This window comes from Mytilus trossulus, chromosome 6 (assembly GCF_036588685.1).
Source record: "Mytilus trossulus isolate FHL-02 chromosome 6, PNRI_Mtr1.1.1.hap1, whole genome shotgun sequence".
NCBI lineage: Eukaryota > Metazoa > Mollusca > Bivalvia > Mytilida > Mytilidae > Mytilus > Mytilus trossulus.
Window position 1 is genome coordinate 6,081,874 of NC_086378.1, and position 25,521 is coordinate 6,107,394.

Here is a 25,521-nt window from a genome sequence, read left to right on the forward strand (position 1 = left end):
TCCCGCTTGTCATCTCTCTTTGGATATTTGTCAAGACTCTCAGTGTCACGCATTTAGTTTTTAATTGCATAATGAATTCATAGTTGCAGATTATGTGTCAGGGAAAATGAGAAGTGTTTCTCTGCATTGTCAGTTTTTATTTTTCTTCTTCAGTGACTTCAAAGTTTTTACATTGTTGGTATGTAAAGTGTGTTTTTGTTATTGTTGTTAGATGGGAATGTTGTACTTCATTGCATCATTCGTGCACTTCAGTGACATTTTGATTACGAGATTCCATCCTATATTCAGGACTCCATTCTTGGACTTACCATGGACTGTGGACCATACTGGAAAAGACTACACTCTCACATGTAATTCTTTTGATAAAACGCACTAAATTTTTATTTGTTTATATGTTATCTTCTTGTTTATTGTAAATGTACTTTTTAACTTTTTATCAATAATATATAACAAAATCTAACAGTAACGCAAAAGTCTCCAAAAATACACATGGGTGGCGTCATACGGATGTATTGCCCTGAAATGATGATTTTGGGTTCGTTTTACTGTCTTTGCATATTATCTCAAGAAAAATAAAAGATGGATAGAAAGATAAATCAATCTACAAAATTTGCCAATACAACCGTAACCATAAGATGGCCCCACAACAACCCAACCTGTAAAAAAAGATGTGGTATGATTGCCAATGAGACAACTCTCCACAACAGACCAAATAACCCAGACATTAACCAACTAGTTTGGATTTATGAAAGTTCCAATGGTTTCAGAAATGATGACTATCAAATGCATAACCACTAATATGCCATTTCGAAAATTGATGTCATGGTTAAGGAACTGCTTACCGCCAGTCATCACGTCAATGTTATCCATACGTTACGTTGAAACCACCACATGATATAAGTTTTCCCCTTTAAATTGGTGATTATACTTTATAAGTTCTCAATGGAAAATCAAAATTCTGATTAAAAAGGTAAAACATACATGTATTATAGTAACTATAGTCATCTTTAAAGTCCTTAAGGGGGCTTTCCAGATATAAGGAAGTGATTTTTTTGTTCATTAGGCCTGCAAATTTCGTCTGTATCCTTACAGTTTCAAACAAGACGTCGCCAGCATGCAGTCTTAAAAGTCGTCTGGTTTTTCTTCTTTCTTTTTGGCCACTTGTGAAGTCACCTTCTTGAGTGTTTGTCAACAAAATGTCGAGTTAATTTTGACAGAATCTCGTTTGTGACAGTTATTTTGTAGAAATCTGAATAAATAAATATTAAATGAGGTTCTGGTGATCGAAAACGTTCTATCATTAATGCCTTCACGTGTTCAACCAAAGTGTCTCCTCTCTTAAATGTCAATATTATAACAAAATTCTGATTCAGACAAAGCTTTTGTTTACTTTAGGAAATTTCTTTTAAAGACATTAAATAAAACTCTCGTGTGTTTGTTTACCTTAAACTTCAATCCATAAAAACATGAAATCTTCAGTAAATCATATTTTAAGTGCGTATCATTGTTTAGTAGTTACAATTGAAGCTCAGAATTGAATTTCTAGATACTGATGTATTTTTTGTTTAAATTTAAAATTACTGAATGAAAGCATTTGACAAATGAGTTTCTACACTAAACTGATCAAAAGATAGAAATTTTTTGTGCATTGTTTTGAGCGCATTTTTTTACGTGGACTGAACTGTGTCCCTACAAGTTATGTATTTGTAACAGAAGAACATATATCGTCTTTCTGTTGTTAAGATGCATTAGAAGATTTGGGTGTGTATTGTAGAGAAAAAATATTATTACACTGAGTTAGGGTTCGACCAGTTTTAGACCAGACATTTCAATTGGTGTATAAATGTATATTGAAGAATTGGACGTTAAAGAATGTTTCTGCTTTAAAACTAAGAACAGTCTACAATTTGGGACTTATACCTAATTATCTTTTGTTCCGTTCTACAATTGATGCCACAAAGGGGTGCCTATACATTAATAGACTCATATCGTTTTTTATAGAGTTTTAAATGGTTTTGGGTTGTTTTAGATGCATCCAATCTGTGTTATTGCATGCATGTGTGGATAATTTCGACCTTTTAATCTTTAACTTCGGAACCCTCTGTGTAAAGCACTTCACTAATAAATACAACAGACGGGTAATGTTTTCACTGGATGGGCATGACCTGTATCAACCCTTATATAGGTTTTCTCTTCGGATCCTTAATGGAAAACGTCAGAATAATTAATTTGTAGGAATATGGTCTATGAATTATGGATTCTAGTATCAAATGTCTCTATTGTTTGGCCTCATAATTAGAAATGACGTATTTAATTTCGGACGATATGGACAGATGGTCACTTTAACTAACTGACCATTAATATTTATTGACAGACAATTTATCTTATTATATAACTAAGTAATTACTACAAACGTGCGAAATACACAGAATGTAAATAACGAAAATGTCAACATGTAATAAGGCTATAATTGGTGGTAAGTTATGGATTATCATGACATCCGGGTTACGGCTGGTTTATTGTAACACTCCGGGAATATTCCCTTACACAATGAAGCCTAACCATTCAATAGGACTGACTAAAGGAAACCTTCAGCTCTCCCTGTTGGGAATGCATATTTAGGGTTATGCGATCTGTCATACGGGACTGGTGTAGACAATGTCAGTTTAGGTAGAAATTGACAAATTGGAATTGATTCTTCATATGACATGGTGTTATAATCACACTAAAATGTCAGCTTCACTTGATTATAATTAAGAAATGAACTACAATATCATATCGTAATCAAATGTAAATCCACCTCTCTATGTTTCAGTTACAGCAAGCGTCAGCCCGAAGTACTGTAAATATGTATAACAGGTCTTCGGTCACTGACTGTGATTCCTTTGACATTTTGAAATCGTTTTACAAATCACGTCATAAGGCACCGACCATTCTTCTTTTATGGAGACATGTTTTTGTTCCTGTATTTGAAAAAATAGATGCTGCTTAAAAAACTTCAGGGAAAATATCCATGCCCCTTAAAAAAGTAAACTTAGAAAAGTGGTGTAAACCTTAGCCTGATCCGTTAACAAAAAAAGGGGATGGTAGAAAGGGAATAGGTTTTTAAAACATAGAACAAAAAGATGAAAATGACTTCTGTGTTGTCTTTCGAAAATGTGATGATACTGCATGATGACCTTAGTGATAATACATATAGAAGAATGGCACATAAACTATCAAAGAGCTGCCGGTTGAAAAGTTCCGCATTTAGGTTATTGCTTCATTTTGATAAGAATTGTCCATGTTTTACTTTACATAATGTGTGTATGTTTTGTTTAATATATAATTATGGACACGCGCCCGCCACAATCGGTAAACTGACCGGAAAAATATCTTCCTTTATAAACAATCTTTCAAATGATAAGATATCATTTGTAAATCTATTGTTTGTTAGTTTTAAATAATGTATAACAAGATGTGTAACAAATGTTCTTTTGTACCTTCCATTCTTATTGATCTCTCTTCAGATGCAGTACAAAAAAAAACCAGTAGCTTGACCCTGTTAATAATAATACAATCAAGTTGTGCTTTAATTTCATTAATCAGTTACTTTTTTGACGTGATCACGTGGAATCAAATACATAATTAATGCTTTGGCGATTCATCTTAATGTCACTGATCCTTTGGATTTGTTTAGAGATTGAACGTATTTTTTACGAGCATATTTATAAACGTCCCCATGTGGCACCATCGTAATTGAGGACCAAACAAAACGCCGACCGCTCCACTGATTTACTAAAACAAATCTAATTTATAATACCATTAAAGAGACACATATTTTTTTGTAATGTCTGTCATATTAATTATTAAAGCACCCTTTTCATCTTAAAATCGATAGGCAATCTTTTCTAACTCGCGTTAAGCCCCAGGCCTAAAATGTGCATCTTCAAATATTTGTTGATTAAAAAGGCGCAATAAAGTGATTTATTAAAATCAGTGAGAAAACTTAAGTTCCTATGCTTTTAAAAGAAAAAAGTTTTAGATTGAATAGATTGGCGCCTTAATTTGTTTCTTGTTTATTACGCTTTTTTTCAAATTGTCGAAAAAGAAACAATTTATATTATTTCATAATTAGATTAATCTCACAGCTTTAAACAAGTATATGAAATGGGCGAGCACCTGGCTATTGAAAGCGCCATCTGGTGAGAAGGTAGATCGATGTCGCATTCATGATAGTGTACCGCATTAGAGATCAGAGCTGCTTAAGCTAAGCTACACTAATTTAGTTGTGAAAATAATGAAAAATATATAAACTTTATTATATATATATATTAATTGAATTGCTGGAAGACTTTTTTTAACGATGGAAAATATCTTGACAATTTTGACATTTTTATTTGGATTATTTAAACTAAGTAGTGGTAAGTATATGTAAATGTTTATATATCTTCTCTATTTACCGAAAACATTCAACACTTGATAGCTTTATTGTTTTTAAATACGGAAGACAAAAAGAATCGGTGACGCGGTTTATTGGCTATAAAATATAATTTATAAATTCCTCCCATGGGTTAATACCTAATGTTAGGAGTTGTCTAGGATGTTGTCATATATTTGTCACAGTAGAATTATAGTTTAAACGAGAAAACAGTTCATAATTTACGATCTCTATGTAAGTGAGAAGTTTTGAAGCCATTTTTTAAAATCATTTTGCATAAAATACAGTAAAATACCACAGTATAAAAAAATAAAATGCATAGCAATGTATATAATATATAAAGAAGAGCAAAGAGAAAAAAATCTGCAATTTTCATTTAACCATGACGAGATAAGGCGAGAAACTGGAAAACCAGTAAAAAATCATAGCATATAACTGACAGAAAAGACTCATATGAAATGAGCCAAGATATGTAAAGATATAACAATGCTATCTATATCTATTTTTTAAGTGTTTAACCCAGTCATGCCAAAAGGGAATAATTGATTGTCGGATCTTCATAGACAGACAAAGAGGCATCAAATTTTAATGAAGTGAGAAAATATATACCATTGATTTTTAGTGTCAGTTTTCCTATTAAATTTAGCATACCTGATTGTTTCTTCACAGCGGATGATAAAGGAAAATAATACATACGACATGTCATCAAATGGTCATCGTTTACTTAGCGGACATAAACTACTCTTAGTCATATACTTAACTTAGTATAATATTCTATTAATGATCATATACATCAAAGCACCTGACCAGTAAAAACTAAAGACGAAAACAAGCGAGAGATAAAAGTTATGGTACTATTCTTTAAGATATTTTATCACACACATGCATTAAAGTGATATTTATGGAACATGTACATTATTAGTACGGTACCTCTATTGAGATTGAAAAGGGGGGACCAAAATAGTTGGGGCCAGTAACGGAGTCAAGAGGAGAGGGTTCCGCCGGGTTGCAACCCCTTATTTGACAATCAGAGCATTTGAATGGGGATATATATAGGTGAAACCCCCTTTTATCCTGGGCTTGGAACCCGCTTTTAAAGGTGCTAGTGTCCGCCCCTGTGCTTTTAGTTGTAAAATCTATTGCATGCCGACATAAATGCAATATTCACTTATTGAAGTTACTTGATTGTAAGAACTTGTTTCGTCATGATGGCGTTATGATTTACGAGACATTAAAACATTAAATTAAAACACTTTAAAGTTATTAGAAGTGTTAAATTGTTGTTTTTGTTTGGATTGATGAAGTTCAAGATTAAAATACCGACAAGAACGGTTGAACGAATTTGACATCCATGACAATATGTATATTTACAAAACGCATACAATGTTAACAATTCCAGTCATTTTAATCTAATTAAATTGACGATCAATTTACCAGATAACAATTTCCCGCGATTGTAGGGAAACAAAAAGAACTATAATTTTGTAACCGTGCGTAGTAAATACGCACCTTTAACTACATTTACGAGGACATTATTTTTCTCGGGTTATTTTTACACCATCAGTAATTATACACAAATAGCATATGTAATTACTCTGTCTCCGCAGGGAGACTTAATTATTTGTTTTGACTTATAATAAATTTAAGAGGTATATAACAGTTACGTACAACTTCTGTATGAATGGAGGACTGAAAGAGATCTTATAAATGTATCTTTAAAAACATGTTCTATTGATGTCATAGCCAGTAAATTAAGTTGCTTTGACACCATACAACGCATGGATTCAAAAGAATTCGAAACCAGAAGCTGCTATTCATTAACCTGGATGTGAATACGAGGATTAGGATAATTATATTCGACACACATCTTTTCTATGGACATTTGTAATAAATGTTTCGTATAGACATTCATTAAAAAACACACTTATTTAATTTGCAGCATGTGGTCAGTTTTTGTATCTGTCCCTTCAAGGTATTGTACTTGATGAAGATATATAACGTGGCAAATGGCATTTTACATTTATATTGTGAATAATTACTCCTGTCCCAGGTTGTGAATCAGTCGTTAAAAAGGTTATATACGATTTGTTTTCATACAAAACATAACTTCCACAAAAAATATGTAAAGGCCAGTAAAGTTGTTTGTTCTCCTTGGTTGTTACTTGTTTGCATAAATGACGTCTTGATATAAAATGATGTGAATTTTGAACCTATCATTTTCTTTAGAAAAATAAATATACCAAGTCAGAAAATGACATCTATTTTACATTTGTTCCGTTGGTTGATATAAACGACCGTTTGAATTTTTTTTTATACTTTTAAGCCCCCTCCCCCTTTTGATTTACCTTGTAGATCGGGGATTTTGGTGACTACTTCTTTACCCAGGCACAGAAAAATCTGAAGGAGAGTTTTTTTTTTAAGTAGACAAAAAGATAAGATAAGAATAAGAAAAAAAAACATTTTATTCGGCATTTGTCAAAAACATAAAACACAAGCTCTAAGGAAATCTTGACTGAATAACAACTTGTGATCCAATCTAATCCATCCTTAATAACTCAGTAAAAACAATAAATAATAATAAAGAACAGCACAATGCTGCACGCATGGATAACAATACGACTAAAAATGCATGCATCATTAACTTTTTTCCCTCCTCACAGAAGACCCTTCATCATATCTGCCATATCTCTTGTCATGGCGATTCATACTGTGATTTGTACTTTTATCTGTTTATTCCATTAACTTTATGGTATTACCGTGATGTTTTACATGCAATACTATAATGAGCTCATTAAGGCTATGTTGTCACACGTGTAAAATGTATTTAGTTTCAGTAAGATCGTAACATTCAGTTACCCGTATGTCAATACTAATATCTAATTAGATGATTATTTGACTTGACTTCGTTAAGTACAAAATGTCAACTGACACACATATATATGCATACATATATATATAAATAGTATCAAAAAATCTATAGCAAGGTATAAAAATAGATTTAAACAACAATATGTCCCTTTGTATAAACTTACATTGTTCCAGGTTAAGCGCTTATATTATATGTAACCCGCCAAATTGTTACTGTGCCTGTCCCAAGTAATGAGCCTACTGTGCCTGTCCCAAGTAATGAGCCTACTGTGCCTGTCCCAAGTAATGAGCCTACTGTGCCTGTCCCAAGTAATGAGCCTACTGTGCCTGTCCCAAGTAATGAGCCTACTGTGCCTGTCCCAAGTAATGAGCCTGTAATTTTCCAGAGACTTCCCTTGGTTGCTGTCTCATACTAGTATTTGTATTTCTTCTTTACTCACTCAACATATGATTGAGGCGTTGGATTTTTGTTTGAATGATATTGGTTCTTAATTTGTCATGTCGGGGTCTTTATATATGCAGACAAGTCCAGATTGGGTTTGCTCATAGTCAAAGGCCGTACGGTGACCTATGGTTGTTAACTTCTGCGTCATTTAGGGTATGAGGGAGAGTTGCCTCATTGGCAATCGTACCACATCTTCTTATTTTTTTATTCTACATTATTAAATAGATAAACTTTTTTCAATTTTCAAAGTTGATTGTTATCTACCTCGTCCATGTTTATCTTAAGAAAAGTTTATTCTTGACAAGAAAATACAGGAAAAAATTTCTTGATCATGCTGTCCCCAGAGTTGATCCAAACAAAATAGCTCGTTCTCTAGAATTCGTCATCCAAGTTAAAACGTAGAGTTCACCTAAAATTTACATTCATTTGTTTCTATAAATCTAATGTATAAATATTGATGCAAAAATTTTAATTTAGACACGAATTTATGACTTATAAAATTATGATAAATAGCGGTTGATTCATTTGATATTGAAGACGCCCATGAAATTGAGAATTCAATAACTTTTGTCCGGTCAAACAAAACAGTTTTATAACCGAACAAAAATGTACACAGTCTTAAATGATTATTGTTTGTTAGTTAGATTCATACCAGATCCCTCTGTATCAGGAATGAGAGAAATAGAATGCACAGATGTTTAACATAAGGTCAATAGATTTGAATGTTGTCATGCACAACTTAAGATAATAGAAACAATCATACTATGTATATACGTAACGAATACTCTTAATTAATGTTACACGAGATACACATTGTTATAACAATTGTTTCGTTCCTGTGATTGCGTAACAAGACTATCGCCTATAATCTTAAGAAATTGGATCTATAAGAAAAGTCATGTAACGTGAAGAATGAGTTGAGGGCCGAACAGATCAGGGTAGGGTGAGAGTTGCAAGCCAATATGTTTGGAGTGAGATACTTTTAAAAAGTCTCTGATTCATATATCATATACGAAGCTTTCTAAGTAGGGCACAAAAATAACCAAGGCATATAAAACAGTAGGTTAGGCATGCAAACTAAAAACGTAATTACCATGCTATTGATAACAGGACGAATTATACGACATATTGTGGTAGATTGTCTACGAAATTCTATCCTACTCCTCAAAATATGTTGTACCTAGCATTAATATGAGAGAAAATACTTATATATTATATAACTTAAAGTACTGATATATTATATTACGGAAAGTACTATCATATTAATGTAAGTAATCTATGGAAGTGAAGTGAGTGCCAACTATTTAGTTAATTTTGACAGAAGGAAGTATTACTTAAGTATTTTTTTGAAATGACTTCTACTTTTCTTGCCGAGGCACTTTAACCGTTTGACCCGTTACCATTTAAGTCAATTTTGTTCAAATTGTATTTTATCACAATGTAACAATAACATGGGAAAAGGTATTTCATTTATTCTTGTAGCATTTAAATTTAATGATGACTAAGTTTTGTTGATGTTTGTGACGGTTTTATTTGAAATCTAATTAGATTTAACATTTAAAGTAAACTTTGCAAAAGGTGTTCAAATATTTTCAATTTAAGAAGTAAAGCGGTCTGTATGAATGCCATTGTTGTACATAGAGACACTGAAACACCCGCCACATATGAACACTACTTGGATTAAAATATCTTATTATACCGGGGATTCAAAATATCACATTATAGCGGAGATTCAAAATATTTTGGTCTTAATGGTTCTTAATCATAACTATTTTTTTTTAAGAAACTCGTGTTATTTTTTACGGAAACAGTATAATAAATTTGTATACTACCCCTGCATAGGTCGGTACCGCCGTAGATGAGCTGCCATATACTAGGGAGAACCCTTCGCAAATAATTGCCAGTGCTTAAGAATTGGCTATCTTTAGGAATAGTTATGATGGACACATTTTGCCATTTTTTCGATTCATAAACAATTCAGTTTTACTTAAACTAAGAAAGAAACACCTTAAGGCACAGTTCATAACAGATGAGTTTTGGTCGTTACTTTTTTTCAAGCTCGAAGACTATGATTTAAAAGTTTGATGTATTTTATATTTTCTCTTAGCGCAAAAGGTAAATGTAAGTGATTTTTATCTTGTGATCTCAGACACATAGTTCACCGGGAACAAATGAATACTTACAATACAAATAATTGAATAAAAGACCTTATTACAAAAACATAATTATAGCAATAAAATGGCCAACATATAATTTTCCCTTCATTACGACCCTTTTTCTCTTTTAAAATGAAAAACTTGATACAAACAATTTATATGGTTTTGAATTTCACAAACAGGTACATGAAGAATTTCTGTTTAATCAATGTACTAGTACAAGGGAAATGGAAAGTTGTTTGAATTCTAATTGAATGTTGCAGCTAGTTTGACCTTATATGAGTCAGTATCATATTCAGTGAGATTTCCAGATAAGGAGATATAGATGTATTAAAAAAATATGTACTGGATTATAGATTACGTGTATAAAGTATTAAATCTTTCCCACCTTAACTCATAAAAAGGAAAAATATCCAACATTGTTTCAGTAATTACAAAACTAGAGGCTCCAAAGAGCCTGTGTCGCTCACCTTGGTCTATGTGAATATTAAACAAAGGAGATTGATGGATTTATGACAAAATTGTGTTTTGGTGATGGGGATGTGTTTGTAGATTTTATTTTTCTAAACATTCTTGCTGCTTAAAATTATCTCTATCTTTAATGAACTTGGCCCAATAGCTTCAGTGGCAATGTAAGTGAAAATTTACAAATTTTACAAAAATTGTTAAAAATTGACTAAAAAGGGCTAATAACTCCGTAGGGGGTCAATTGACCATTTTGGTCATGTTGACTTATTTGTAGATCTTACTTTGTCGGACATTTTTGCTGTTTACAGTTTATCTTTATCTATAATAATATACAAGATAATAACCCAAAACAGCAAAATTTCCTTAAAATTATCAATTCAAGGGCAGCAACCTAGCAACAGGTTGTCAGATTCATCTGAAAATTTCAGGGCTGATAAATCTTGACCTGATAAACAAGTTAACCCCCATGTCAGATTTGCTCTAAATGCTTTGGTTATTAAGTTATAAGCCAAAAACTGCATTTTACCCTATGTTCTATTTATGCCGAGGCGGTCATCTTGGTTGGTATGCCAGGTCACCGGACACAATATTTAAACTATATACCCAAATGATGATTGTGGCTAAGTTTGGTTAAATTTGGCCCAGTAGTTTCAGAGGAGAAGATTTTTCTAGAAGATTACTAAGATTAACGAAAAATGGTTAAAAATTGACTATAAAGGGCAATTACTCCTAAAGGGGTCAACTGACCATTTCGGTCATGTTGACTTATTTGTAAATCTTACTTTGCTGAACATAATTGCTGTTTACAGTTTATCTCTATCTATAATAATATTCAAGATAAAAAATAACCAAAAAACAGCAAAATTTCTTCAAATTTCAAATTATGGGGCAGCAACCCAACAAGGGGTTGTCAGATTCGTCTGAAAATTTCAGGGCAGATAGATCTTGACCAGAGAAATAATTATACCCCATGTCAGATTTGCTCTAATTGCTTTGGTTTTTGAGTTATAAGCCAAAAACTGCATTTTACCCCATGTTCTATTTTTAGCCATGGCAGCCATTTTGGTTGGTTGACCGGGTCACGCCACACATTTTTAAAACTAGATACCCCAAAGATGATTGTGGCCAAGTTTGGATTAATTTGGCTCAGTAGTTTAAGAGGAGAAGATTTTTGTAAAAGATTACTTTAATTTACGAAAAATGGTTAAAAATTGACTATAAAGGGCAATAACTCCTAAACGGGTCAACTGCCCATTTTGGACATGTTGACTTATTTGTAAATCTAACTTTGCTGAACATTATTACTGTTTACAGTTTATCTCTATTTATAATAATATTCAAGATAATAACCAAAAACAGCAAATTTTCCTCAAAATTACCAATTCAGGGGCAGCAACCCAACAACGGGTTGACCGATTCATCTGAAAATTTCAGGGCAGATAGATCTTGACCTGATTAACATTTGACCCCATGTCAGATTTGCTCTAAATGCTTTGGTTTTTGAGTTATAAGCCAAAAACTGCATTTTACACCTATGTTCTATTTTTAGCCGTGGCGGCCATCTTGGTTGGTTGACCGGGTCACGCCACACATTTTTTAAACTAGATACCCCAATGATGATTGTGGCCAAGTTTGGTTCAATTTGGCCCAGTAGTTTCAGAGAAGAAGATTTTTGTAAAAGTTAACAACGACGACGGACGACGGACGACGGACGACGACGGACGCCGGACGACGCCGGACGCCGGACGCAAAGTGATGGGAAAAGCTCACTTGGCCCTTCGGGCCAGGTGAGCTAAAAATGTGAAAAGTAAAATTACAAAAATACTGAACTATAAGGAAAATTCAAAACGGAAAGTTCCTAATCAAAAGATAAAACACATGTCTCAAACGAATGAACAGCAACTGTCATATTCCTGACTTGATACAGGCATTTTCAAATGTAGAAAAGGTTGGATTGAACCTGGTTTTATAGCGCTAATCCTCTCAAGTGTATGACAGTCGTATCAAATTCTAATATATTGAAAACAATGTGTGAACAAAACAAACAGATTAGGTAAAAGAGAGATGGATTGCCACAACGATCCCATTAAACATATATTTGAGTAGTGTCTTTTTTCTTTACAGAATTAGTTATAACCACGCCCTCAGTTGTTGGCATGAAAGACTCAAAAGTAGATTTAGCATGTAGGTACCAGTCCACTGCCGTATGGTACGTTATCCAATGGAAACGCCTGTATCCGAACATGGAACCAGAAACCATAACAACATTGAAGAACGATGGAAAATCGAGTACACCGATGCCGATATGGGAAGGAATAAGAGATGAGAGTTTTCGGACACGAGTCAGAACAAGTGTATATGTTGACGTTACTTCTGTAGATTTTACTATCTCCATTCATGATTTTTCTTGTAATGATACTGGGGTGTATGTTTGCCAAGTAGTGGGATCATCCCTACTGAATAACTCAACTAATTTAACAATAGCAGGTAACAACCAACATACTTACTTACTTACTTAATCCTCTTCGTGCGCATTTGCACATGAGGCCACAACAACCAATATGCGCAATGCAAATAATTTAACATTAGCTGGTAACAACCAAATATACTTACTTACTTAATTAATCCTCTTCGTGAGCATTTGCACATGAGGCCACAACAACCAATATGCGTAATGGAAATAATTTAACATTAGTTCGTAACAAAACTCTATGGAAATAGTTTAACATTAGCTGGTAATAAAAATATACGGTAATATCAAACATGCGCCAATCGTGAAATTGTATTTTGGTGCAACCGTGCAGGAGAAACTAAAAATGAAATGCGAATGAAAAATATTCTGGTGTACCTAAACTATTTTAAATCCACGTGTTTCAAAAGTATTAAGGTAGAGTTGTGGTTGAGAACGAGAATATGTGACGAACAATTATTAAACTTTGAAAAGAATTGATTATTTTTAGTATCTAGGCTACACATTTTTATAATCTAGCTACAATTACTATATTTCCGATGCATTCTTTTAAATGAAAAGGCAGTTAAGTAGTATTCTATAAATTGTCAAAATATTTGAATTCAATATCTACAACATTTACTTAAGGCTAACCATAACATTGACATGAAAACTAAATAACAATTAATTTCTTTAACACAAAATCTACAAATACAAGAAAGACGTTAAGTCTGTCGAAGATAGTTTATCTTCCAGATGAATAAGCCACTTACACCAATAAAAAAAGAAGTCACTCCAATTTATGTAAAGTCATTAAGCCACTTACACCAAAAACGAAAGAAAAGTCACTTCAAATCATGTTAAAATCATGTTTATATTTTCATTTATTTGTTCAAGATATTAAGCTCTTTTTATGAGTAACATTTCCTTTGATTGTTTATATATTTTTTTATTAGGGCTTAGTAACAGAAATAACTTTCAAACCAAATAAGTACTTACAAACCTCCGATCCTATGCTCTTTTTTCATATAGGTCTATATTTATGAAAAAGTCCAGTTTTGCATTGGAAACTGGGGGAAAAAATGCTGGATATGTCGAAAGCAATAAGTGCGTTTATAGTTCACGAATCCTTTTTCAAATGCTATATGTAGCCAACGAAACGAGTTATGGATCAAGATGAACATCTTAAATGACGCAATAATAGCACTTAGAATTAACTAACCAGTGTTGACAGTCAAAACATTGATTAATAGCTCCTCCTGTATCTCAAGGCTTTTATCTTCATTTTAGCAAAACCAGGGGCCCCAAGAGTGATTGACGATGAAGTAATTTTAGAAGAAAACGACACCTACACTTTAGAATGTATAGCTACGGCAGGAATTCCAGTGGCAGATCTGAGATGGTACTATAAAATCCCAGGATCCAGTGACTTTGTCAGGATAGATACGGAATCTGAACAGGAACTTTTAGATATAGACGATTGTAGTCAAAAAGCAATACAAAAAATAGACGTCATAGTTAATCCTGAAACTGACGGAATTATATATAGATGTCAAGTAGAAAGTGAACTGTTAGATGACGAAGAGAGAAATAGTTTTCATGATGATGTTTTACTTAAGTTACCAAGTATGTTTTATTCTTATAGTACTATCTTGTAGCGGCTTAACAAAACGTGTAGAAGTGCTAGTTGCAATGCGCAATGTTTAGTAAAAAAAAAGGGAAATATAGTATTCCCATTGTTCCTGATTTCTTGTTTGCTTTCTCACCTTTAGAGAAACTAAATTCATATAAAATGTTTTTATTTAACCTAGACGCAAATAATGTTTTCACTGTTTGATTTTAATATATTTCTATAAACAATTACATAATGATTCTTATGAAGAAAATTAAAACAATGTGCAAATGTTCTTGAAGACTATCAACATGTTTCATAGTCGTAAATTGTGAATGTACATTAAACAGAGTCGTCGAAAGATGAGATGAAAAATAGGATTCATTAGATATTACAAATAGTTGAAGTTACATATTGTTTTTGTTAACCTGTTGTATTATGTAAAGCAAAAAAATATGTAATGAGAAACACAAAGAAAAAACAGATGCATATTGTTTTTGTAAACGCGTAGTATTTGGTAAAACATAAATTATGTAATGAGAAACACGAATTCTCATGAAAAGACAGATGAGGAAAAAACGTGAAATAGAATATCACATCTACGCCCCAGTGGAAGCATGACGTTAAAGCTGTTGTAATTTTCCAAACTAATTAACACCATGCATCCGAATAATTTCGTTGATTTGACTGCAAGGAGAATATTCGTTACCTACACACACACATTCAATGGCACATATTTCTTATGAAACATGATTTCACACTAGGAATAATTGCTAAATCAAAAACATTATTTGAATGATTGATTGATTGGCATTTTACACATATTTGCTTGTGTTTAATTGATAATAATTATGAGAACAAATAAAAATGTTGCCATGCTACACGTCCCCTATATACTGCACAGTAAAACGGATTATACTGCTTTCGTGAGTATGGTATATATGCCGGATTGAAGCACTGAAGTCATATGTACATGTGAAAAAATATATATACGATGTTTGTTTATGGACATATATATAGAGAGAAATAATATATTTCCAGATCACAAACATTTTGGGTACAAACGTTGTAGATTGAGATATGTTGTTCCTCTAACAAAATTGTTTTTATTTGCAACAATATTATTTGGAATGTCAATTTCAAACTTTGAACTATTTCATTTTCATTAACTTGAAACTATTAAGTCCTGCCATGTTTAAGATCTGTCTTCTGACCTTGGCACATTGTGAGTAGTCCTGCCATATTTTTTTACCTTGACACTTTGAGAAGACAACTCGTTATTACAATTCACATACTCACTACCCGGACTATATTGATTCATTCGTTTTTGTTCTTCTTTTTTTTTATTCTGCCAGTTCGGCATTGCCTTTCACCTCATATCGCTTTCGTAATACGGCTAACCTTTTCTTTACCACATGGTTTTAGGATATGCATATATGTCAATTGAACTACGTTTATTTCTTTTGTAGTAAAAATCATTCCACAACCTGAATATAGAATGCCGCAAACAAAAGCACCAATTGGTAAGTGGCATAGCCTTACGGGCTGGTTACAGTTAACATTATGCACAGTTACCCATTTCATCAAAGACAAGACTAGAACCTGTTATCACTTTAATTTGTGTTCCAGGAAATGTAGGGTAACACTACAGAAACAGAAAACACTTGATTGACGATTGAGATAAAATACTGACTAAAGAGTTTAAACAATCAAACTTTCATACACTAGCTGTATCACTATATTAGAGTACCAATGAAGATACGAAAGAAACCGTTTTCTATCATTTTTCGTCATAACATATTTCTGGATTTGTATTTATCAGGTATAGTCATGACAATTTGTTTGAATATCCAAATATATAAACTATTAGACGGTCACGAGTTCACATTTAGGGCTGAAACAGAACAGCCAAAAGACTGATGATTTCCTTTTAAATATTGTTTGGACTGGAAATTCACAGACAAAATACGTATCACTTGACTCTGGCTATTGGGAAAATGGTACAGAGGAACTACGACCCAGTAGTTATAAGATAATCATGCGTACAAAACATTTTTGCTGTTATAACCTTCATCCGATACGGTAGGGACCACACGTTTGAAACACCAACAATGTAAAATTCAAGTAGAGAACAAAAAAATACAAATGGTCTTAATAGAACTTACCAAAATGGTATAAGAAGAACATACCAAAATGGTATAAGAAGAACATACCAAAATGGTATAAACGAAAAAACAAAAAATAGTAAAAATAGAAAATACCGAATTGTTCCTGTTGAACTTGCCTTGAGAGGCGAAGCTGACATTGGACCGGGATCCTATGTGAATCATTTACGTTCGTTAAAATAATTTCAAATCTATTGTTTCATTTCAGAACCTAGCAACAGAGCAGATTCCATTTCGGGATACTTGACATTTTGTCTAATGGGGACCCTGGTGATTTTAACAGCACTTTTGTGATGAATGTTTTCATTCCACTTTGAAAGGATATTGGAACAAAAGCAAGAATTCTGCTAGAAACAAAGGAGGAAAGGAAAAAGTCAAAAACGTATGAAGGGATTTATTTAAACATTCCTTTACACTATCACTCAAAGTGTATGCTGATCTTTGATTCGTCTTATAGATTTTGTAAACGAGAAACAAACATATGTGTTCTTTTCATATATTTTTACTATTTTTGAAATGTTTGTTGGAGTGTGTCTATACTTAATGATTTTGATGGGTTAGGTTATTATTAAGTATGTTACTGGGAGGTACGTCGGTTGAAGGGCCGTTATTCCACAAAATATAGTGAGACAATAGCCTTTATTCAGGAGAAATATGTATGTTTCTGATGCTTCTGTTTGCATGGAGTTAAAAGGTTACCCAATATCAGTTTGCAAGTCTATGTAGGTTCCTGAATGAATATTACCACAAGACAGGAGCTAATTGGGTGCAATACACCATTCTCTGAAACAATGAGAGTAACAGTAGAAGTGCTCGGACGAATACTCTAGTCAAACGAATTACATCTCAATGTAAATAGTATTTATTATAATAGTGTATACACTGTTTGTGTATAAATGTGTGTAACTTTGTTTTCTTTGAAAGCGTATATTTATGTATATATGTATTTTTTGAACTTTATAATGCATGCAATAGATTCATTTGAAATCAGTGACTTTCGAAAAATTTTCGGAAGAAGAGAATCATATTCAAAGAGAATACAGATCATTACTGTTTAGTTCCCTTCATGAATGTTCATTGTATGAATTAGTATATTATTTCTCTTCATCTTTGCTGAGTAAAACTAGACGAAACCTTTAAATAATGCATTGGTTAATTTCTGATAGTGAACATTTTCTGCATAATGTCATATGTAAGTTCAAAACTATGCAATTTTGAGACCACTGCAAACATTCATTTGACTGGAATCACAATGTGTCACAAGTTATTGACAGCAAATTGATTCTGTTAAAGGACACATTCTTCATGCACAGTGTATCACATTTAGTATTATAAATATGCTTTTATCACCCATTTCACGCCTTAACAGTATTAACTGCTTATGATCTCTTTATTCTTGTGTATAATTGGCGGGAAATTGTATGTGTAATTGTGCTGAATAATAAAAAAATCATTAAACTTACATAGTTGATTGTATCAATTGATTATAGCTAAATAAGTAGTGAAATGAATCTTTCCAAGGCCAAACTATATCTAATACCGAATAGGAAACAATACTGACTGAGAGGAAAATGGTGAAACACGAGAATGTTGCCACATTTTACCATTTTGCGTTTTTTTGGGGATTATCTATACTTACTGGAGGTGAGATGAGACGATTTGAAATGTTAAGTGTCTTTTTGGAAATAAAGGCAAGAATAGTATACTGATGTTCAAAAGTCATAAATCGATTGATAAAAAAATTCAAGGCTACAAACTAAAACCGAGGGAAACACAGCAACTATAAGAGGAAAACAAAGGTACAACAGAAACACTGAAGTGTAACAATAACAAACGCCAACACATATAGAAACGAACCTTTTGATAACAACTGCAATATTCATTTTAACAAGATATGTTGGGTTAAACCTTTTTTTATGGCTAGCCAAACCTCCCGCTTATATGACAATGTTGAAAAGTATCGCTAAAATTACAACACTACTTGAAAGTAATACAGTACAAACAAACGCAAAACCATTAAGCACAGAGAGACGCATAAAGAAATAATATAATAGTACATTTCAACATGTAAAACCGTGGATAACAACGGACACCTACCTTTAACATCATCACATCACACTGCAAACTGTGACGTTTATTTACTGACAAGTTGAAGGTATTCCAAGTGTGCCCTTTTAATATATTACTTGTTGCTGTACTGTAACGAATCACAGAAAAACTAAGGATTTTCTTATCCAAGGCATAGATTAGATTTGGCACAACTTTTTGGGATTTTGAATCCTCAATACTCTTCAACTTCGTATTTGTTTGGTTTATAACTGTTTTCACTTGAGCGTCACTGATGAGTCTTATGTAGACGAAACGCGCGTCTGGCGTACTAAATTATAACCCTGGTACCTTTGATAACTAATTATAGCCGAACTCAGTTTAAAATACAAAATCAACAACTTGCTTTCTCTATGAAATTTTTTGTTAAATAATCAAGAATTTTCTAAATATACTGCCGAAATTTTCCAAAAGGATCATATATTAACAGTGCTAACTGTCCTTCCCTTTCTACACAAAATTCTAATGCAATTATTTTGTTTTAATGGTTTTGATAGGATGACAGTAAGCGTAACATCCTATATCCTCCTGTCTGTACCTAGGAAATGTTTATTCTCCAATAGTAAATAAAACACTCTTAATTTGCACCTACCCCTTCATTTTATCAAATTCAATGACACAATCTGGCATATTAAATTATAATCCAGGTACAATTGATAATCATTTGACTAGCTTTACAGCCCTCGCACGGTCGGTAAATATCTTTATTCTTACATTAGATTTACAGACATTTACATACTCTTGTAAGTTCGTTGTTGCTTGGTATATATTTTGTTACTTTCATATTACATTTACCAAATTTTAAATTAAAAAAAATGACTCAACTATTTGCATAGCCCCATAACCTTTCACCATAAAACACAACTTATAAACCACATAATTACTGCAGTAACATATCTGATCGTAAAAAATATAATGTGCCAGTCGAGTTGGGAGATAATTTCTAGTTATCTCCCTTTAATCGTGAATTCTCATTTCTTATTGTTTTTTCTCCCATTTTATCAAGTTATAGGCATAACGACTTATGACCTATATACCTAGTATTTGGTTTTTGAGTTTTTATATGCAGCCCACAAAGAGAAGCACCGATCAAAATAAATATTGTGTCAAAACATAAGAGTTTAAAAAGTTATGACGAGGGCGATTGATGTGACAATATTTATAGATTTTCCATTATTCTTCAGTTTTAGTTGTTTTAATTATATTCGTGGGAAAAAGCGGCATAACCCTGATCTTTATTAGTTTTTTACAATGTATGTTTTTTATTCTATAGTTGTAATTCTCATTAAAGACAGAAAAAAATTAAAAAAAAGATCACAGCCGGTCATCTCTAATTAGAATTTTATAAAATCATATATCATTACTTTTTCAATCAACAATTTGAAGATGGAAAACAGAGTTTATGTTATGACTTCAGAGCAAACAACGTGTGTTTGTATCTAAATCTGAATCTCTAAACATACTCGAGACTTAAAAGTTAATAGTGAAGACTAAAATATGAAAGGGTTGAAAGCACAAAAAACAAAAGGGACTAAACACGAAATACAAAACCGTTAAAAATAAACTTTGCAAGAGGTAGCTGAGTTGTTTTAAATTCGTCATTTCGGGTGGTCTTTTTATAGCTGGCTACGCAGTATTGACGCATTGTTGCAGGCTGTACGAAAACCTATAGTTGTTAACGTATCTGTGTCATTTTGTCACCTTTCAGTATTTTGGATTAGTCTTGGGCTTCATTGATGAGTCTTTTGAAGACTAGCGTGATTTCTGCGTTAAAAGTCATAAGCCTCGTATCTATAAAGAGTAGATAAACATATGCATAAACTACAAAGAAGCGAGTAATACAGGTAACAGTACGCCTAATGAATCTTTTTTTTTAATTTCATGTATGCTGACCAAGGCCCAATAAATGATGTTTGGATAATTTAAAAAAAAGTAAATTAATGGTTCAGAACAGACGATAGCCACATTTGGAAGACTACAGTCGTAAAAAATTGTCTGAAAAATGGCTGAATGTATGTGCATTTTTTTTTAAATGATATGTATCATGATAAAATATAACATATACACAAATATAAGATAATTGTCCTAAAGCAAGTCAGGAATATGATAGTTTTTACCAAACATTTCGTTTCTATGTATGTTGGCGTTTGTTTTTGTTGCACATAATTGTTTCTGCTGTTCTGTTGTTTTACTCTCATTATGGACTTGTTTCCCTCAGTTTTAGTTTGTAACTCGGTTTTTTTCTTTTTTCAATCAGTGTATCACTTTTGAACAGCGGTATTCTACTAAAAAACCCTAAGGGTTTTCTATCCCAGGCATATATTGCCTAAGTGGTATTGAGCACAATTTTCTATCCCAGGCATATATTGCCTAAGTGGTATTGAGCACAATTTTCTAGATGCTTTTCTATCTCAGGCATATATTGCCTAAGTGGTATTGAGCACAATTTTCTATCCCAGGCATATATTGCCTAAGTGGTATTGAGCACAATTTTCTAGATGCTTTTCTACCCCAGGCATATATTGCCTAAGTGGTATTGAGCACAATTTTCTAGATGCTTTTCTATCCCAGGCATATATTGCCTAAGTGGTATTGAGCACAATTTTTTAGATGCTTTTCTATCCCAGGCATATATTGCCTAAGTGGTATTGAGCACAATTTTCTAGATGCTTTTCTATCCCAGGCATATATTGCCTAAGTGGTATTGAGCACAATTTTCTAGATGCTTTTCATGTTTGATTAGAAGGAAATAGCTCAGGTGTCACACATAATTAACCTGATACAATCGAAGAGTTTTTACACAGATTCTGATGGAAAATACACATGAAAATCTATTTGAAGCTATAAGTATCTTATTAAAATAAATGTTCGGGTTATCAGCAATTTTTGGTTAAGTTAATCGCGTCACCAAAAGGTTGACCTTCTTCATAGATTTTTTCTTGAAAAGTAAATAAGTAGAGAAATTTAACCAGCAAATAAAACTAGCTAAAAAAGAATTACGAAGGTCACAAACAAAACTATTTATAGAAGATTTTACCTATTTTATCATTTTAACTTTTAGCTATTACTTTTTGGACCTTTTGGATTATAGCTCTTCATCTTTTATATAAGCTTTGGATTTCAAATATTTTGTCCAAGAGCATCACTGAAGAGACATGAATTGTCGAAATGCGCATCTGGTTGCAAGAAAATTGGTACCGTTAATTTTATTACTACCACTGGGTCGATGCCTCTGCTGGTGGACTATAAGTCCCCGAGGGTATCACCAGCCCAGTAGCCAGTACTTCGCTACTGGCATGAAAATATGGATTTTTTGTGTTATTAAAATTTTCTGTTACAAAATATTAGAAATTATTATAAATTAAGGAATGTATCCCCCTCATGCAAAGCTCTGATTCCTTTCACGGATTTGGCTATACTTTTTGTACCTTTTGGATTATAGCTCTTCATCTTTTATATAAGCGTTGGATTTGAAATATTTTGGCCTCGAGCATCACTGAAGAGACATGTATTGTCGAAATGCGCATCTGGTGCAAGAAAATTGGTACCGTTAATTTTATTACTACCACTGGGTCGATGTCTCTGCTGGTGGACTATAGTCCCCGAGGGTATCACCAGCCCAGTCGAAGTACTGGCATGAACATACCAATTTCTTGTGTTATTAGAATTTGCTGTTACAAAATATTAGAAATTATTATAAATTAAGGAATGTATCTCCCTCATGTAAAGCTCTGATTCCTTTCACGGATTTGGCTATATTTTTTGTACCTTTTGGATTATAGCTCTTCATCTTTTATATAAGCTTTGGATTTCAAATATTTTGGCCACGAGCATCACTGAAGAGACACGTATTGTCGAAATGCGCAACTGGTGCATGAAAATTGGTACCGTTAATTTTATTAAACTCTAAAAGACACATTTACAACTGTGAATGTTGAATTTCTTGTATCTTCACTAAGTCACAAATAATGATGTTTTCACTTTCTCCATTTCAAATATCAGATACAGTTATATCAATATCATAAACTTGCTTACTACTGCGAAATAAAATTTGCATATACTTCAAATTATCGCTACATCATGAAATTTCCCTTTGATCTTACTGAAAAAATGTAAAATCACCAAAAACACAACTCCAAGGAAAATTCAAAACGGAAAGTCTCTAATCAAATGGCAAAATCAAAAGATAAAACACATCAAACGAATGGACAACAACTGTCATATTCCTGACTTGGTACAGGCACTTTCATATTTATGAAAGATGCACAAATAAGCATATATCCAATTTAACAACCGAGTTGATTGCATTCTTATTTTGTATTATATTTATGTATGTTATATCCGCTAATACAGGATTGAAATATTTTAAGTCCTGTGACCAAATGGCTAAGGAGTAGATTACCTTAGCCGTATTTGGCACAACTTTTTGGAATTTTGGATCCTCAATGCTCTTCAACTTTGTATTTATTTGGCTTTTTAACTATTTTGATATGAGCGTCACTGATGAGTCTTATGTAGACGAAACGCGCGTCTGGCGTATAAAATTATAATCCTGGTACTTTTGATAACTATTAACATCAACTCTGGGGTTTGAATCCCGCTTGCATAAGATCTTAAAAAGTCAACAGAAGTATTCCCTTGTTCAATTGTCATAAATCGTTTAAGCGAAAACAAACCCGGGTCACAAACCAAAATAACATTTGAGACAGAATATATATAAAATTGTATAAGTTCTGTATATAACTACAGGTTTTCCGATGGACGATTGTCGTAAAGTTGTCACATATGTGGACGTATATGTTCTGTAACAATTGCCTTTAAATTTAAAAATGAAAGTAATAAATACGTCAGGTACATACAAAGTATCCGTATTTAACAAAGCTAACAAATGATCAAACGTCTCCATGAAAGGTAACATAGGACTCTCTAGTATTAACCAATCAAATTTACCATTTTGACCTGAAGTATGATAATCAATCTTATTTCATTGGGTTAACATTATTGTTTCAATTTAGCTTACTGTGTAAAAAAGTGTAAACTGCAAATCAAATTTACATTCAAATATGTAAAACAGGCTATCACAATACAGCCAAAAATGTGTAAGCCTTTTTATCAGCTAAATTGATTTCACAATTACCAAATATCTGATATAGTGACATTATATCAACATCACATCAGCCATACCATCCATTTCTACCACTTCATACATAGTTTATTGATAATTGAAATATACAGTAATCACAGAACTCTACATAGTATCAATGGTCATAGCAAATAGAAGACGACTCACGAATTATAATCCTGGTACATTTGATAACTATTTACGTACTTACTTTTATCAACCTATGTAAAAGAAAGCATGTGTCAATTCGGTTGATGTGTTTCAGCTTTGGATTTTGACTTTTAAGTCGATTAACTAGTTACGAAACAAACTGAATTACCGAAGTATTTTCATCTTGTAATTGTAAACGAAAGTAATTTGGTAAAACGTCTTTTTAACAAAATGACATTTTAAACTATATTCAAGCAAATAAAAAAAAAGTAATAAAAGTAGGGGATAGTGGCACTACATGGATGAAACCAGATGATTCCAAATATCTGGCAAAAATTCTAAAACAAGAGGAGCAAACATCCTCGAACGATTTATGACTTTTAAACAGGAGTATTCTACGATTGCCTTTATCAAATATATGTCTTATGTTGACATAAGTTAAACTCAACATTGAATCATGAAAGTAAATATATATCATTATTTCAAAATTGATATATAATAGATAAAAATTTATCACACCAAGACATTATTACAAAACTAAATCCCATCCTCGGCACATCTATCATGTTTTTTAAGTTAATATTAGTAGGAAGTATTTTATCGATCACAGATTTTGATTTATTTGATAGTGTAGTATCGAAGGAATACCAAACAGATAGACAATGGACTTGTGTGTCATTTAAACAATGTCATATTGGGATGGCACAGGTACACAAACGTCCTTCTTATAATAATCTAACTGTTTGTAATGAAGTAGATTTACTAGATGGATATAGTCTCATTGAAGAAAATGATGATATTAAGTGTTTGAAACATCCACTTTTCTTATGTGATTACTACTGTCTGAGAGATAGGTGCTTTGTATGTAATGAATGCATAAAGTTTACTCACCAACCGGCAATTTGCAATATTGAACATATAGACACTCTTCACCTTTTCAAACGAAACCAGTTAATTGCTGAGGTTCATACGGATGATGGTTTTGAAGATGTGTTATCGGAACTTCAAATTATAGAAACGGAGAAAACAAATGAAGAACTAAGAAACAAAAATAAAATATCGTCAGTAGAAGAATACACGAATAAATGGATACATCATTTAGATGACCAAAAGGAAATTACGTTGAAAGAATTAGAAAAACAAAGAAATGAATTCGAAATGGATTGTGAAGATAGTAAAACTTTACTGTCAGAACAGAAATCAAAATTAAAGCGTTTAGAAAGTGATTTAAGTGATCTTTTGTTGTCGGATGATATAGATTTGATTTTAAGTAAGATAGAGGAGGCCAACGAATGTGTAAATCAACCATTACTTTGTCCTGATGTTGTAAAAATTTCTATACTGGAAAATAGTTCAATGGATTTATTTACTCGTCTTAATAACATGCAACATTCAACAATTTAAAATACTTTAAATACAAAAGACTTGACAAAAATGTATAGTAAAGGTCAATAGTAATTAAAACAGGTAATAATTGTTCATGTGTGTTACAAAGTAACTTGTGTCTATAGATAAATAAGTATCCATATGTGTTGCCAAATATTTGATTAGTGACACAAT

General features: G+C 32.5%; 1 protein-coding gene across 1 annotated transcript; it reads left to right on the forward strand.

Annotated features, from left to right (window-relative positions):
- The first annotated feature begins 4,157 nt into the window (after positions 1–4,157).
- On the forward strand, positions 4,158–18,045 carry LOC134720662 (uncharacterized). The gene is made up of 5 exons (XM_063583054.1): positions 4,158–4,403; positions 12,482–12,844; positions 14,097–14,432; positions 15,888–15,941; positions 16,792–18,045. The coding sequence occupies exons 1-5, from the start codon at positions 4,346–4,348 to the stop codon at positions 16,875–16,877; spliced, it is 897 nt and encodes a 298-aa protein (XP_063439124.1). The 5' UTR covers positions 4,158–4,345; the 3' UTR covers positions 16,878–18,045.
- The last annotated feature ends 7,476 nt before the right edge of the window (positions 18,046–25,521 follow it).